This window comes from Pleurodeles waltl, chromosome 4_2, assembly GCF_031143425.1.
Source record: "Pleurodeles waltl isolate 20211129_DDA chromosome 4_2, aPleWal1.hap1.20221129, whole genome shotgun sequence".
NCBI lineage: Eukaryota > Metazoa > Chordata > Amphibia > Caudata > Salamandridae > Pleurodeles > Pleurodeles waltl.
The window spans coordinates 381,822,407-381,840,359 of NC_090443.1; the positions used below are offsets into that span (position 1 = coordinate 381,822,407).

The 17,953-nt window shown below is 42.7% G+C and overlaps 1 protein-coding gene across 4 annotated transcripts in view; it reads left to right on the plus strand.

Annotated features, from left to right (window-relative positions):
- TRMT1L (tRNA methyltransferase 1 like) overlaps window positions 1–16,812 on the plus strand; it is a 274,234-nt gene extending 257,422 nt beyond the window's left edge. For all 4 annotated transcript variants that reach the window (XM_069231501.1, XM_069231499.1, XM_069231498.1 and 1 more), the window contains exons 17-18: window positions 14,701–14,827; window positions 14,931–16,812. In XM_069231501.1, the coding sequence (XP_069087602.1) occupies window positions 14,701–14,827; window positions 14,931–15,192 (389 nt within the window). In that variant the 3' untranslated portion in view covers window positions 15,193–16,812. The remainder of the gene's footprint in view (window positions 1–14,700; window positions 14,828–14,930) is intronic.
- The last annotated feature ends 1,141 nt before the right edge of the window (window positions 16,813–17,953 follow it).

A 17,953-nucleotide genomic window follows, 5' to 3' on the forward strand; every position in this document is an offset into this window, starting at 1 on the left:
GGTGCAACTCTGTGCATCGGAATCTAGTCCTCAGTGCTGCACAGCGGCAGTGGTGGCAGATTGAAGAAGTTGGGCTACCAATTTGCCCCAGCAGGCTTCTTCAGCTGTTATGTCCCTGTGCTGTGATCAGGAAGCCAGTAAGCTAACCCTTGGAGTTCTCTTGGCTTGAACGGCTCTGGAGACATCTCTTTCAGCAGGGCACAGCAGGCACAGTCCCTCTCTTTGCTAGCCAGCAGGTCCAGTCCTCATTGGTGCAACCTCTCTTTGCTGGTCCCTCAGTGCTGCAGGACAGTCCTTCTTCGATTCTTCTTCTAAGTTTGTCAAGATCTGAGTTGTAGGTGTCAGGGGTGCCATATTTATCTTCAGAAAATGCCCTCAAGCTAGGATGTGGTTGGTAGCCAATGGGCTACCATGCTCCCTCCCTTCTGATAATGACCAATTCCTGTGAAGTGTGGCATCTGGCTACCCGAGGATGTGCCATTGTGTCCACTCCCAACAAGGAGCGATCCCTCTTTCGACACACAGAGCTCCCAAGCCAAACCCCAAACGTGGCTAACAAGGGGATACACACCCCTGGAAAGACCACTTTGACAACTGGCTTCTCCTCTCCCCAGTGCCAGCCTGTCTGCCTATATAGTAGGGTGGCCCCTTTCTCTCCAGTGTTAGCCACGTGCCCCTCAAAGGCAGCTTCTCCTTCGAAGTTTGCCTTTTGGGCTAACACCTGTGTGGCTTTCTGCAGGAGGGAGGTAACATCTCCCTCTCATGCAGGCCCCTATTGTGTCCTTTCCTGGGAGTCATTAGCATGTTTCCTCAGAAGGGCAGTAAGCTGTCTACAGGTAAAACCCCGTATACACCACTAAACTGGCACTGGAAACCTTGGGCAACTGAAGTAGCAACTACTAAAGTTGCACATTGTCCACCAGTGACATTAAATTTGATTTAACCATTAAATCTGATTTAATGCACTGATTGTTTTGATACTAAACAGTACTAGCCTTAGTAGTCCTATTCGAAAGTTAGCAAGGCTGGGGTAGCAGCCTGTAACTCTGTACTTCCCAAAGAGGCTACTAGCGTTTCCACTGTAAAAATGACAATTTAGGGGTTTTACTGGTGGAACATGTAAAAGGGAAGCGCGTTGGAGGTGCCGGGGAGCAGCTTTCTAGGGCAGGAGCCCTTTAAAAATTAAATCGCTCTCCCGCCGTCGCGGGAAGCGCGTTGGAGGTGCCGGGGAGCAGCTTTCTGGGGCAGGAGCCCTTTAAAAATTAAATTGCGCTCCCGCCATGTCGGGAAGCGCGTTGGAGGTGCCGGGGAACAGCTTTCTGGGGCAGGAGCCCTTTAAAAATTAAATTGTGCTCCCGAAGTCGCTGGACGCGCGCGGGCGGCGCCCGGGCAAAGGGCGGGCCCGTTCTTGCCCGTCCTTGCCCGTTCTTGCCCGTCATTGCCAGGAAGAGGCAGGGCAGGGCCACCCCCCTGACATCCATCCAAAGACGTCTGGATTAGGCAGCTCATAAGTCCATGGCTGCCTGAAGGTACTGTGTCGGCGCTTATTTCTAAAAAAGGACTTTACTGAGGATTCCAGCCATACTGACGGGGTGGGGGCTAAGTCCCCCTTTAATAATGTAGTGTGCTCGATATTGCCCGCCAGAGCCCGGAGGAGGCTGGGCTGGGCCCCCCCTTCTCTTTTCCAGCAAGAGACCTGCTTGTATTTAAGAGAGTAAAGCTTAAATCTTAACATTTGTCACATTTAATCTGAGAAGCCAATACTCGTTATTCAGCCCTACCTTCACTAGACCTTCCTCCAAATTTTTCTATCACAAAAGCTAATTGGATATAACTTGGAGGGCTTCACTCAACAAGTTTACAGCCAGCGCGTGGGATACTCCCACCCCACAGCGGAGATTGACAAGCAGGACCAGACATTCTCGAGGCGGGCCCTTTAATCAAAAATAACAAAAGTACCTACCTGTATTCAAAAGGACTTTACCTCCTAGTCTCCTCAGGGATTAAGTAATCCGTGCCTGGCACTTTAGGCCACTTCAACCAACACCATCAGGGCAAGAATCCTGAGGCCTGGAACTGGTTCCAGTAGAGCCGAAGCATTAAATAGGTGACTAAAGACATGGGAAAACGCAAGGCATCAGAAAACCCAAGGGGGAAGGAGAAATCCACAAAAAAACTTAGGAATGCAGGCGAGAACTGTACTATAGCTCATTATTAAGCAATAGGGCTACCCCCCGGGAAGGTCCTGATAAAAAGATTACCTCCTACTACACAAAGAAAGCTGAAATAGAGAAAGATAAACTGACTGAGAGTGTTAGCCAGCAAGAGGGGAAGGTATCGCCCGATATTAGGACAGGTAGCCCCAAAGATGCCATAACTCGAGCCATACACCCAAGCACCATAGATAGTATCAGGAAGAAGGGCCACATGCAGAAGAGTGATGCTGTGTGCTCCAACAAGTACGCAGTCTTGGCAGAACTCGTTACTAATAAAGTACAGAATGCACAGGAGGGGGGATCTGTGGATGAGCTAGATCAAATCATCCCAATAATACAGTCAGCTAGAGAGAAGATATCATTACCCAATCAAGAACTAGAGAATTATTTAAAGCACAAAACAAGAACTCTAGTAGATCTCTATGATCTACTTTCTGGCTTAATCCAGGAAGTTAGGGAGTTAAAACACGAAGTAAGAACCTTATCAGATATTGTGGAAAAGGGGGGGGACAGGGGAACCCACAGAGCTCAGAGTGAAAAGGAGAACCCCTTAGCACCACTACATGCACAAGGTAGATCCACACGTCCTCAAAGTTTGAATGCCCACCCCATCCCTATGCCAGTTATAGCCAAGATTTTACATCGATCACAGGGATGCATGAGAGGGGTAAATGAGGGAAATACTCTATAAGCAAGGCTGGAGTTCTATGCCAAGAAACAGGGAACTTTCGAAGAGAACCCCGCCTGGAAGCAGGGCTACAAAAAGAAAAGGCGGTACCTACCTCGAAGCCCTATTCCCTAGCACATAATGATCGTATCCCTCCCACCACATGGAGCCGTTATTTTGAGGGGGGAAAGAGTCCTACTAGGACCAATGTTGTTTATCTGTTAAATGTTCCGAAATTGGCCCAAAATAGCATAGAAGATGAGGATTCCTTAAAGAATAAGCTTATACACTGGATCAGGTCCAAAAGACACTGCCTATCTATAATCCGCTCAGATATTACGAGGGCAGAAAGAATGCCAGGAGAGACGGGGAAGCAGGACGTTCTTGCACTGACATTTAGGGATGGAAGATTAACTGAAGGTATGATTGATATGGAACAGAGAACCACTGCCCCCAAAATTAATGTTATGAGATTTAGCCCGGACCCATTCATTACCAAAGCCATAGTCCAGAGGGTCAAACATAATAATGGGGGAATGCAAATGAGAAATGGAGATTCCAATCTTGAAACAGTAGATTGACTAACCCAGTTAGATCAGGCACATGTGGGACCAATTGGGGACTCAACAGTAGCTGAGCCCCATGAAGGGAATAAATATCATGCTAGCGGGGTAGGGAGTATAGGGGAGTATTTGCCCCGTAGGAAGGAATTGACCACATCCCTGAGCCCCACTTCTAACGTCACGACCTTAAATGGAAGGGGAATAGTCACTATGATCTCCTGGAATGTAGCGGGCCTTAAAAGTAAGCTCATAAATCCTGAATGGCAGGACTACATCGATCATTATCATGTTTGTCTCTTCCAAGAGACCTGGCTTAAGGACCCACCACACAAATTGGGATATAAAACCTTTTTTATTAGAGCAACTTCAGCAGCCAGAGGGAGGCCGTCTGGGGGGTTGGTTGCATGGGTGAAAATTTCACTAAATATCGAGATACGTACACAAGTCATAGAGTCAGAGGATATTTTGTAGTTGGTATTGGGAAATAAAAATAAGGTGATATCCCACCTGTTCAATGTGTATATAAGGCCTAGAAGGACAAATCTGGAGTCACCTGAAGTAGAATTATTAGATGGCTTGCTCAAAAAGATTCCAGTAGGAGAGACTATTATGATAGGGGGCGATTTTAATTGTAACTATGAACCTATAATTGGACTTGAACATTTAGCAGAAGACTAAAACCGAACGAGAGCAATCCCCCATCTAACAATAGAAAAAACTGTCCCTGGTACTGTGGCCGCCCTGCAACTTATGGGCCTCACAATAAAGCACGGACTGAGGGCGTGTAATGGCAGAGTGGGTGAAGGAGGCCTTAATATGGATACATTCCAGAGAGGCAATTCAACCTCGAAAATAGACTATATTATGCATAGCATAAGTACAAAGGAAAGACTGGTGGCTTTTAAAATAGACAAAAGGATTTTCCGCTAATAATCGAACTCAGGGGCCACCTCCTGGATCTGGAACATATAGAACATGATAAGGTGGAGTTACAACCCACTCTTAGCAATAATAGAAGGGTTGTAAAATGGCCAGCAATATTAGGCAACTTGGGTGTTATGACAAATATCTATAATATATATGCTGATCTTTTGGAGCCTCATGCTCATAAAAATTGTATTGATATCCCCATTATGGCAATCCATCAGTCAATGAGCACTGCACTAAGACCTTACCTAACCAAACAGATACAGCAAAAGCATAAAAAGGAGAAGGTGCAAACCACCCCATCCAGTCCATGGTATACCATCAAATGCAGGGAGGGGAAAACAATATTGATAGAGACCCTAAAACAAAAAAATCCACTAGCTGTACAACAGGCAAGGACTAGCTATAAGAAAATACTGGCTACAGCCTAAAGTAATTGGGAGGATCAAAAATGGCAAGATCTGCTGGAAGCAGCCAAACGTAATGACGCAATGACCTTCTGGAAAATAGTTACTCACGGCAGTAAAGTGGGGATATTCAATACAGAACATCATATAGACTCCAAAGCGTGGGTTTAACCATTTTACATACCTTTATTCTGATCCCCCCAACCTTGACTTTTATTCCTCCACCAACAAAATTCTAGCTACTTGGGGCATTCTACCTGATATACAATTCAGCCTGGAGGAGACGGTGACTGCCATTAAAGTGATCAAGCCAGGAAAAGCCCCCAGTTTGGATAAGATCCCTGGGGATCTGTTCAAACATAGTATAGAAACTTGGGCACCCTATATAAATCTACTAAGCAACGCTATAGCAAGGGGAGGTCCAGTGCCTGAGACATGGAAAGGGGCAGAAATAATCCCAGTCTATAAAAAAGGATCTAGGGAAGATCATGGGAATTATAGGCCAATCGGACTCATTGATGTTATGCAAAAAAATCTATGCTAGGCAGTTGCTGAATAGAATGAGCTGCTGGATAGAAGAAAACAGCATATTGACTATATATCAAGCAGGATTTAGACAGCAGGCAAGTACAATCGATCAGGCCTTAGGCTACTGGCAATAATGTGGAAATACACTAAATTAATGAAGGGCCACCTCTATATTGTTTCGTGGATTTGCGTGCGGCCTTTGATTTGGTGCCAAGAGACTCATTATGGGCTGCTTTAGAGAAACAGGGCATGCCGGGGAGTCTCCTGTGCCAGTTAGAGAGGTTGCACGAAAACACATTTGCAAAGGTTCAGTGGGGTCCAAAGGGAGAGTTGACAGACCCAGTACCCATCAAGAGGGGGGGTGAGGCAGGGTTGTGTGCTTGCCCCAACTCTCTTTTCATTATATATTAATGATCTGGTTGAGTTCCTAAAACAGAGTAACCATGACTCTCCAAGACTGAATGGTGATCCAGTTCCTGCCCTCCTTTTTGCAGACAATACCATCTTAATATCTCAAACTCCCATGGGCTTGCAAACGCTACTAGGGAAATTTAGTGAGTAATGTGGCTCGAAGGGACTAGAAATAAACACAAATAAGACTAAATATCTGACCGTCAACCCCCATAAAGCATTCAAGAGAAACATTCTGACTAGAGTGCAGGAATTGGAACGAGTAAAAAACTTTAACTATCTAGGGATATTGTTGGACGCCAAGCTGTCATGGGCGCTGCACGTTAATAAAGCTGAAATCTCCTTAGTCCACAGTTCCATGGCGATTAGTAAAAATTACAAAAGCTCAAGATCCAGGATAGTTTCACCAGTATTTGAGATCTATAGGTACAAAGCACAGGCTGCTGCCTTATATGGTGCCGAGCTCTGGGGAATCACAAACTTAACCCCGCTGGTAACCCAGGAAAACAATTTCATGAGGGGGGTATTGGGATTGGCTCCATCTACTCCATTGATTCCTCTAACTTATGATATTAATATGAAACAAATAAGTAAATTGGCAGCCCTGAGGCCATTGCTTTACTGGTGTAGACTTTGGACAACTCCTGAACTGATCCAATATAGGCAAGTACTAATCGAGATCATGGACCTGGACAAGACCATCTCCATCCGTGGCTCCACCACATAAGGTGTTGGTTCTACAATTTAGGGCTGAAATCCTATTGGGAAGAACCGCATACACTCACAACACAATCTAAGATTCGATTAAAGCAAGCATATTGGGACTTCTCTCTAATCAGCCCCCTCCACAGCAAGGACCTAGGTAGACTGACCTCAAGTTTCCTGGATATTAAACCAATACCGAGAGCTGAGGAATGGATAGATACTATCCAACCCAGGCGAGCAAAAGTACTATTTATGAAGTTTCGATATGGGATTCTCCAGGTCAGGGCTTTTACTTCTAAATGGGGCCCCCAGAGTGGGAAACGACACGAGGCGACATGTGGGTTGTGTAATATGGAGACCTCTGAAACGGCGGATCACGTTCTCTTAATCTGCAAAGCTTATGACAAACTAAGGAGAAAATGGATTCGACCTATTTGCAGGAACGTAGGAATCAGAAACTATAACGAAGCGGCTAGATTCTTGAGATCTAGTACTATTCCATTTGTTGTTTTTGGTATAAGCCGGTTTCTTTAAGCAATTCCATTTATCAGAGACAAGGCGGGCCTGAGGCTCTAGGTGTTCTAACCCAGATAAACCCCTACAGTTAAATTTATGGTGCCTGAAATGGCAAATGGGAGCTCTCTCTTGCAAGTTAATGGACTCCGGATATACATTATGCCTAGGATATATCTTCAGCTAATTTACACAAAGTGAGAGCTTAAATGACCTTTTTTTTCCACTCACTGAGTTTTTCATTCCCTTTTTTTTTTTTTTTTTACAGTCGCTAACTGTTATAAAATGGTTATCTAGCCTCTACTGATAGCCCATGGGATATTGATAATGCTTGGGCAGGACACAAACTATAGAAACAATTGGCTTCTTAGCGCTAGGACTGTTGTTAACTGATGTATTTTCAGATTTTTTTAGAAGTACTATTTATTACTCATGTAATTTTTTTTACTTTTTTTTATAGTATTTGTACAATTATTTAATATTTTATGACGATGATTATTTCGATGTTTTATCCTTTTATGGCTGATACCCGAATAAAGGTGTGTAAATGTGAACATGTAAAAGTACAGGTTCCACTTTTCAACATGCAGCATCCTGCATTAGGGCCTGTTAAGCCTGCCATAGGGATGACAAGCATGCATTAAAAAGTAAGGTTTGTGCTTTACCATTACTTTAATGGCAAAGTTGAGAAAGCAGTTTTAAACTGCCCTTCCAATATGCAGTGGCCGTCTAGAAGCCATGTTTTTCCTTGTCATATTCGTGGGTACACAACTGGTGCTGCAGTCCACACAAGACATCTCAACTCACAGGCCCTAGTTAGCCATGGCACCATATACTAGGGACTTACAAGTAAATCAGGTTATGTCAACTGGGGATAAGCAAATCAAACAGTATCCATTTTAAGGGTCAGAGCACATGCACTGAGTCCTGTTTAGCAGGGCTCATGGCATTTCAGAACCATTACACCAGTACCTACTTGTCTAAATGGGGGCAAAAAGTGGGCGGTAAACCTGAAAAAAGCCTGTTTCCTCACAGTTAATATGAACACGGAAAAAGCCTGGAGGGACATCTGCAACAACACAAACTCAAACAGGAAATGGCTCTTGGAACCTTCACATGCTTGAGCCTACTTTGCAGACTCTCAATCAGAATAGTCCTGGGCAGCCTAATGTTGCAAAAATATCCAGCATTATAACATTTCATGAAGCTAACCAAGGGCACAATCAAAGCCAAGATGAGATGCTGGATAATGTAACACAGACCACTGCTAATCAAACTATCTCTTTATTTCAAGCAAACATGATGGAGTTAAAAGATTTGAAAGCAAGCCAAGCAGTATTCTCAATAGCCATGGGTGTACAGCTCCCAGGCCTCGAAGAAAAAATTTATATCTTGGCAAACCAAATACTTGACCTTCAACAAAGGAATTCATACTGGAAAGGTACACGTGCACATTGGTACAACAAACCCCTCATTTCCAAAAGAAATTGCTTCAAGTTCGACCAGAGAACCAGGAAAATAAGTAACAGCAATCAAATTTGAGATGAAATCTGAAACTATAGGGTAAAGGAGAAAATATTGACAAAATCTGTAAAACACAAGGAATATTAGGCCCTGAATAGGTTCATCTTCCATATCTTCTCGGACATGTTGTACAAGTCATCTAGGAAATAGAGACCATTTAAATAGATGATTCCCACTTTTTAGTCTATGGGTGCTCAGGCGAGCCTGGTCCAGCTTGCTACATTAAAAATACTTGCAAAAGGAACAGTCAAAGCCTTAACAACCATTGATACGGGTCAGCTTTTTCGTCAAATAATTGCAGAAATGTTTTCAGGGGAAATGATGGAGATGCAGAAGTAAACAAATCTCATTATACATTTGTAATAACGCTAATATTGGAGTTGTCAGAAATGATTGCGGTAGATTTGACCTGGATTTGAATGGGAGAATGTTCTATGATCTATAGGATTACTTAAATAATGTTATCATAAGTATTAGAACTGAACTTAACCACACTTGAACAGAAGCTATTTGCACAGGAATCTCAGATATGTTATATAGCGCTCTCTAAGGATTGTAGTAAGGCTCATGGTAAAGGTAAAACGTAAAAAGGTAGGACATTGGAACTCCACGCATTGCTAACCACAGGGTGCATTCCAGCTCACCACATATGGGAAGGGGGGTGTCCTTGGTGAGGCTAGGGTGGGTCTTCACTAAGGGGAGGTGGCTAGCAGAAAGGATATAAGGGGGGAAGGAGCTGGGGGTTTGGCAGGGCTTGGTGAAGGGGGTGACAGGTGATAGTAGGAAGAGGTAGGTGGGTTGGGAGGAGCTTGATTGTCGGGCAGAATGGCAGGCTGGGGTAGAAACGTCATGATTCCAGAAAGATAAATTAACTTTCTTTAAAGGGAGGTTGATGTATAAGCAGGCTGAGAAAGATAAATCACAGGAGGGATCAGGAATATCCCATTAGAAATTGAATTCTGCAAGCATGTTTAAATTCAGTTTTGTAACTATGAATGTTAATTTTCTCAATAATTCAAGGAATCGAAAAACAATCTTGAGCTGGCTGGAAGAACAAATGCCATCTATAGTGTTTCTTCAGTTGAATCACATTAGCAAGGGCAAGTTTTTTACATGGGACCCCATCCAACTGTTGCAACTTCCCTGTGCTTTGGCAGCCCTTAGAGGGATGGCTATATTGGCCAGCAAAAGGTTCATGGGTAGCATAGTTTCTTCATTTTCAGAAGAAGTTGGGAGATGGGTCTTTGTGGAAATTCTAATAGATCAAGTATCAGTTATGTTTGTTTCACTGTATGGGTTGATCCTGGATGAGCCAGGCTCCATTAACGATGGCTGTGGCCTCACCTCCCAAGACGAAAGCTGCACCCCTCTCATGATGGAGAAGTTCCAGTCACCGTCCGAGGCTCCCTCAATGAAACTCCCTTCAATGAGGACCACACCAGTGGCCACTCCATATAAGAAATTCAGTATTATCTTGTCTACGGTGTCCATGACGGCTTCATCTCCAACATCTTTATCAATCACTATCCCACCGACTGCATTCACATCAACGCTTTTCCACTGATGATCATCTCATCAGTGAATAACCAGTCAGCAAGGCACTATGACTTCGGCATAGTAAAATCCTTGCAGATGGCGAAATCGATTCCTACTATGCCTACCTCCTGCACTACTGAAATGGTGTACATCCCCTAGCAAAGTATTTCCTACCCATGTGGCAAAGACTCTGGATAGTCATATTGAATGGGATGAAGAAGATTTTGAGTTCATTGTCCCTGTAGCCAGCTTATAGCCCAGATGTTCTAAACGTAAAATTGCAAGATAATGATGGTCCAAATCAGGAAGTTTCCAACATTTTCCCAGGTCATATACCACTGTACCATGAAAATGATGATCATCATGATGGTTGGTAGTAGTATCATCCATACTAAAATAGACATTATGATCAGTGCTCTGAAGAGGTCATATATGATGAGGCCAGTTACCATTGGCTAACTATGGTAACTATGGTAAGGTTCCTGTTAACTTGATACTCAGTTTTATAGTCCTTAATGATTATTTGTTTTTTGTGAGGTTTCCTTCTGTTCATCAACCCCAGGTTCCGCAAAAGCAACAACATTATCTTCCACCCCATATTGTGCTGCCAACACTACTACAACAGCAGCAACCTTTGCCGCCACCACACCTGGTTCCATCTCAATTTTCTCTGCCTGGGACTCCTGTGTTTCAGACCTGACCTGGTGCTGAAGATGAAGATGTGTGCAGAGAAGGAAGAAGGTTAAGTCTCTGATGCTGCCCCAACCCATGACTCGCAAGAATGTGATGTCTACATTACAGATAGAATGAAAAGAAAGATGCTCCAGCAATCAATTTTCCACTAGATATAGCCAAATTTTGCTCTCAGTTTCGAGGCCACCTAAGAGATTTGTCAACATTTTAGCATTTCAACTTGAAGACTGTTTTCTATATATCTTTAGAGGTCCTCCTAGAAGAGCCCAAAACAGATTCCATGGTGGTTCAGCAGCACAAACATTGCACCCATAGTCTGATGTCTCCATGAACTACCCCAACAAATAGAAATGGGTGGTGAAAGAATGCATTTGGACAGTGAGTTTCTTCTCTGGCAGCCACTGTTGTCCGAGGCGAGCTCCCTGGTGATAGGTCAGTATGACTGTCAGCTTTGCAATGACATAGCTCCCTATCTTGAACTGATTCCTGAATATAAGAGGGGGAGCTATAGCAGCCCGCTATGATGGTGAAAGTGCCTTCAAAACCATAATTCAATCTTGAATGGACGATTATAATGTCAACTCTGCCACCTTGCTGGTGCAGCAGTTTCTTGCTAGAGTGGATGACGCTGTGCATCTTTTTTCCCAAAGGGTCTGATAAATATTTCTAACCAAAGGTTCCTCACCTTCAGAATACCCCCAAGTACCACACTCGATCCAGACAGTTCTCCAGGAGTACTCCAGCGCCCCTGAAGGTGGTATTATACAGGCCTGCCGGGCACAGAGCATAAAAGTGCCACCTCATGCACTGATGTCAGTTCCTTTCTTTCTGGTGGTTTGATGTGGATCCAGGCCCTTCTCCCTCTTGATATTCTTCCAAGAACTTCCGAAACGTTTTAGGCAATGTGCTAAGGAAGAATGTCCATACCAAAAACAACAGGATTCAAGCTGTGCTGAAACTGTAGGAAGCACTGACTGACCCTCACAAGGTCTGTGGTGCTTAGGGTCTGTGCACAACTCTGTTGTGTGATGTGTTCTGTGCTGCACCCGAAGGCAATGGAGGACCAGGGTGTAAAACTCTGTCGCCGTGTGTAAGAAGTAGTAACGGACCTGTTCCCGTGCAGACTTCTCACCACCCTTCAACCTTCTCGTTCTGTAGTATGGTCTCTTCATTCTGAAACAGATACCAATTTAGGTATCTTCACATTGCTTTTTGCATTGGTCAGAAGGCTCCACGTCTGATGGCATGGACAGATTAAAGAAAGAAACTGATGTCAGCACGCATGGGTGGCGCTTATATGCAGCTCTTTCACTTCCGGAGCGTAATGGCATTGACACAGAGTCACACAGTGGCCCCTGTTGTAGCTCAGGATTACTGTTTGAATTTTCCCGATCCAGTCTGGAGTTTGGGGATCTTCACAAGGTGAGGAATCTGCAGTTAGATTGAGATTCACCAGAAAGATTGTTACCAAAGGTAACTTTTTCCTCAAGCAAATGGCCTTCGCTGTCTTGTACAGTACCTCACCCTCCACACCGATCATGGCTGAAATTACTCATCTGTTACAATCCTTAGCACACTCCAATGTTCTTGTCTGATCATGCAACAAAAATCCTATCTTTAACAGACTCTGGTTTAGTCACTCCCTCCCTCACTATATTAGGACCGACCCGCTTTGAGATCCTCTGGACATGCTTAAATCGCAACAAGTTTGTAGTCGTTATTCACACTCTCTTCTGTCCCGTCCTTAAACAAGTCATTGATTTTCTCCTTTGGGTGATATGGGCAGCATGCAGGTCTTCTTGTCCAACTCCTTTATGTTCTTATGGAGAGGATGCTGTCTGATGGAGAGTACAAAACGTTTTTCTTGTCTCCTACTTTTTTTTAAATAACTCTTTGTATTAATTTCAACACATTGTTACATAACAATAATGAAGATCGCATATGTTTCTAACATGGTGTCATCGTCACAACTTGCTATGGCATCAATTTATCACTGAGTAAATGGTCCTCTGTCACCTTTTGCATTTTGTTTTAATTGTCAAAGTTGCAGTGTGTAACTCAAGGATTCCATATTTTCCTGCGTTTATATTAGGAGCCTCTCACTTTGCCATTGTTTGCTCAGGCACTGTGTGGAGAGGTGGGAACCCATATTCCAGAGTCTTTCTCGCGTGCAGTACAATCCGCATGTATTTGAAATTGATCAATCTATGTTTAGCTAATATTGCCATTTTTCAAGCCTATGCCTTGACCTTCCACTCGTCATGTTCATCCAGTGGTTGAATATCTGCTTTCTATGCTGTTTTAATTTCAACCATTTTATCTGTGCTGCTATTTGCCAGGGTGTGATGTATTTGTGAAATATTGTTCGCTCCTTCAATGGGACCCATTTCTGATTTTATCTTCTATTGGACTCCACTCCAGGATTACCACAATAGGGTGTCTCTAGTGAAGAAATGTATAAAATTCTGAATTGTGCAGTTCAAAGTTTTCTGCCAATTCTTTGAAGGTCTTCATATGACCCATTCCATGTGTCTCCACGCTGGAGATGACTATAATGTTCCGTTGTGTGAATCCTACAATGCTGCTAACTTATTTTGTCCACATTCCCTGTAATAATGGAGTTTCCCATGTAATCCTTCCTTTCCGCCTTACCTACTTCAAAACCCTGTTCAAGCACTCAAATACCACTGCCTCTGGTGTTCTTATTTGAAACTCTTTTGGCAGCCGGTGCATACAGGCATCCCAGGACCCTTTCAATGGACAAATCGAGAACAACCCTTAGAAGGCAGCACCCTAGCTTATCATGGGGTAGACCCATAAAAAGTTGCTTAGGTGACTGTCACACTTAATCCTATTTCAACATGCCCCTTCCCTCCCTGTGCTCACTTTGTTGCCAACCTGAGTCAGAAGCTAGGTTATTGTCCTGCCCACATCTGGATCTTCAGAGTACCCTTGGGTTGATGTGGTTGCCTGAATTCCTTACGAGGCAAAATCTGTGCCTGTATTGGCTACCCTTCCTCTCTGTGCCATGACACATCTTGCTGTCCTTCAGGTGCTGCATACACAGAGGCGCCATCCTAATTTTCATCTTCTTGACACCGGTGACAGGATAACCTTTAATATTGAGGCATACATGCATTTAAAAGGGGTTTAAAGATTGGAGCATATACCACCTTAAGAGTTCCACTAACTTTGGATGGTCTTTGTGACTCCTTTTGGGTGAAGCTACCACCCCCAGTTGGACAGTGGGAGCTGATGTGGAATACCACAGAAAGAAGCCCTTACTAGAGCCCATCACGCTCCATCTCCCCCAGGTCTCTGAACTTTTGAATCCACGCTCTACCTCTGAGCTGATAGCCGAGAGCTCCTTCTGTCTTTTAGATTATTTCCTTCACACAGCCACAACTGTAAAGTAACCATTTCTCCCTGTGTTCTTTCTGTTCCAATTGTTGTTACTCCACAAACTATCTTACTCTCCTGTCATCAAAGCCAGTCTGGGTCAATGTGTTTCTTGTTTATATGCAAGACGAGTCCTTCCGTATGCTTAAGATGCGGAGTCCTTACTACCGGTAAGCAAAATTTCAATTTCTTCCATAAAGTTTGCTTATGTTTCAAAAGTTGTTAAATTGTATAATCGATGCAAAAAAGCCTGCATGTCTTTACAATAAGTTTTCTTTGATTGAAGAATATACCCGCATATACATTTTTCGAGAGAATGTTCCTATTAAGTATTTTTTGTTGCGGTCTTGTTCTACAAAGCCTGCTTTTGTAGTTCTGTTTCTCACAGAGCTTTTGAAATTTGCAATTTTCGCCGTGATTGCAACGTTTTGAACGAAGCATCTTCAGGTTTGTGGAGGAAAAAAGTTGCTGACCCCTAGTCTATTTCTGTTTGGTTATATCGAGGGAAAAAGGCTAGGTTAACATAGAAGGACATAGTTCGAATTTATTTATCACAGCGGCTGTTAGTTTGAAACTTTTTTTTAAGCGTGTTGACGTTTGCTATGTTTTAGGCAAGAGGAAAAACATTGAAATCCTTAAGACGGTAGCAAAACGTCCGAAGTTTGAAGCACGCACTGAGCACCCCTGCTTTTATTACAGCATCCACAGACACAGCATTCGAGGAATGAACTCACCAAAGTAAGGACTCCGACATCTTAAATTTGATACCAGTCTTCATACCTTTAGGCAGTGGTTATCCTCAAAGTCAATAACATATTTTGCAATTTGTGTCTTGCTGCAGATTGAACAAGTTTTTGCAGTATCTGGCGCAAGCTGGATTCCTTGTGAGCCGCACTCATTTTGATCCTTTAGGCGTTCGCACAAACGCAACTCTCGCAAAGTTCAAGTCCGTTTTGCAGCTGCATAGCTCTGCACCAAATACGCCTGTGCCTGGAGTGCAGGCCACTGAAGAAACACAGCCTGCAGAAGACGTCCCCTTGGTGGAATGCCATGATGAACAAGAGACAGAGCTAGCAGATAACCAGATTTTGGATGATTTATAGTCTTTTTGAGACCATTTTGGTTTGTCTCTAGTTTCTTTGTTTTACGTGTTAAATCTCAAATTTATGTTTTATCAGGTTCAAGAGGTTGCTGCAGTTTATGCTTCATCGCATGGTCCAAAACCCGAAAGGACAATTCAGTGCTCAACGAATCTCGCCTTTGATTTTATCAGGGGAGGTAGCCATCTTATTCGTGGTTTAAATACAACTTCATTTTAGGGTTGTATATTTATGGTGACTAGCAAGTGCACACCTTTTATCCAGCTAGTTTTCGGAAATCTCTTATGTGCTACACAGGGTTTGTTAATGGTGCATGTATTCGTGAAAGGGTAAGGCAGACTCAATTGCAATTTCCATGAATAGTCCTTCAGCCCTTTGTCTTTTTGCCCTTTGCGGGTCCAGATCTGCTACTTTGAATGTCTTCATTGAAGAAGCTTGTGAGAAACACTGGCACATCTTCCCAAGTGTGTGATGGAGTCGGTGGTAAATAAGAGTCCCAAACCAAGCCTTCCTTGACAAAAGTGATACCATCTATACATTTTTTCTCAAGCAGTGTGGTCTGCTGTTCGGGGATGCAAAGTTTAGACTTTGAATTAAAGAAAATTCTTGTCCTCACTCAGCTAATTTTCGAAGACCTATTTTGGAATTGAAATCTAATGTAAAGTCAAGGTTTTCCCTCCTCTCCAAAACCGGATGCTGCTCTTAGGTAACCTTATGGAGCAGTACTAAAAGTCTCTGGTCCTCTGCATGTGTATCATAAATTGAAGGGATGAACATTTGTTTGGAATCTGGAAGTAGCGAGTGGACAGGAGAAGGCAAAATTAGAATTTTGTGTAGTAGATTGAGAGGTATTTATTGATTGTTCAGAGAATTCACTAGGTAGGTCTACACAGCTCAATAATTCTCTCAGCTGTTTCTTACTTTTCCTGTACTTAACATCAACTTCAAGCTGAATGCAGAGGTATGAGCGACATTGAGGTATCACTCACCCATACATTAACAAATACCAACTTTCAGCATATGCCCTTAGGGTTATTTAAATATATATTTTTTTATTTTTCAGAATAGAGATTTCCCTTTACCATTCTCCTAGACAACATTCCGTCGACGTGGTGCCGCCATATTTGTTTTTCATCCTGCAGTCCAAAAACTTTTTTTAGGCATTTCATTTGAATATGATTAAGGTGGGAACACAATTCCAACCTCTTTGGGAGATAGTGTACTTCTTGTATTGTAATGGAAACACCACACAGGACTGAAAAAAAGAAAGAAAAAAGCAAATGTATGAGTAAGAGTACATCAGCCAGGGTTGGCTTGTCAAACATTTCTTCAAACTGTTCTTTATTGCAGCAAGTGTGGGCCCATCTGTACTTTCTAAAATACAGGTTTTAGACCAATGTAATGTGGATTTTAGTTTGCTTTTCACAGTTAAGGAAACAAGATTATTTGCTGGGACGATTTCCAAAGCAGAATGGCGTAGAGGTATAATGAATGAAATTATAGAACCAGTTTGTCATTTCTAATGAATTTATCACCTTATTGCCATTATTATTCTGTGGTTTCTGGTTTGCATTTGAACGACTTCCCGATACCCACTAAAAATAAAGTTTTTTAATTGCCTCACATTTCTGTCCGCGCTGTTTTGGATTTTAAAATACAATATTTTCTTCATGAGTGAAATACTTTATGAATAGCTGTTTAGCTAGTTCCAAGTTAAAGTCTCTTTGTTCATGTGACTGAGCATTTTAATAATGCTTCATATGCTGTGAGCGTTACTTTTGTTATTATAAATGAAGATGTGAAATCTTGGCTACCATGTTTTTTAAATCTTTTCGGTCGCAGATCAGTTTGTTTTGCTGCTGAGATCAACACTTGCTTCTGTTTTATGAACAAATCGCACCAACCAGTTAGTTTCAAACCTATAATCTGTAAAACACCAATATGTAATAAGGGCTAAAAACTCCACCTCACAAAACTCGCTCGGTTAGAAATATCCTGGTCTTTTACTGTACCCGTTATTTTTTGTTTTATATTGTTAAATAAAGAGAATTATTGATAAACCTATCTCTGGTGTATTTTACTGTTTGAAATGGAGGTCTTCCAAGGCAGAGTGGTCTAGCCGGCCAGCCACCCACTCCACCTGCCTCTTCTGCCCAGTATCCCTCCTGAATCTGTATATCTTTTGAAATTATTTTCCTCCCCCCACCCCACCAAGTCCTCTAGGCATACACAGCTGTAAGGAATTTGACCTTTTGGTTAAATATAAGTATAAATATAAGGTTTCTCCAGTGAGATATATATAAATATGTTTGTATATATTGCTTCATTCTACTGACGGTTGACGGCAGGTGGTTATAGTTAGGACCTAGTTTCTATAGAAAAAGCAGTTTTTCGTTTGGTTTGGTGCCACTTGATGAATCTTCATGAACTTTTCCCCAAAAATTAGACAGACACGATTGCTGCTGTCTGAAACATTTCGGAGTGATCCGTCAAGCGGGAGCCGAGATAAGGGGGGCGGTTTGAAATTTAGAGCGTTTCCAATGTTAATTCCCATAGGAAAAATTAAAAAGCGATAGCGCAAAATACACCGGATGGAATTATACCACATTTGGCAGAAAGGTCGTTTTTGGTCCAGAAAGAGCCCTATTTGCTATTTGATGTAAATCTGTTCAGTGTTTTTTGAGAAATTCAAGAAAATTAAAATTTGTATATAGGAACAAGAAGGATTCGTGGTGTAATTTTTTAAAAAGCACGGAAGCCTGCG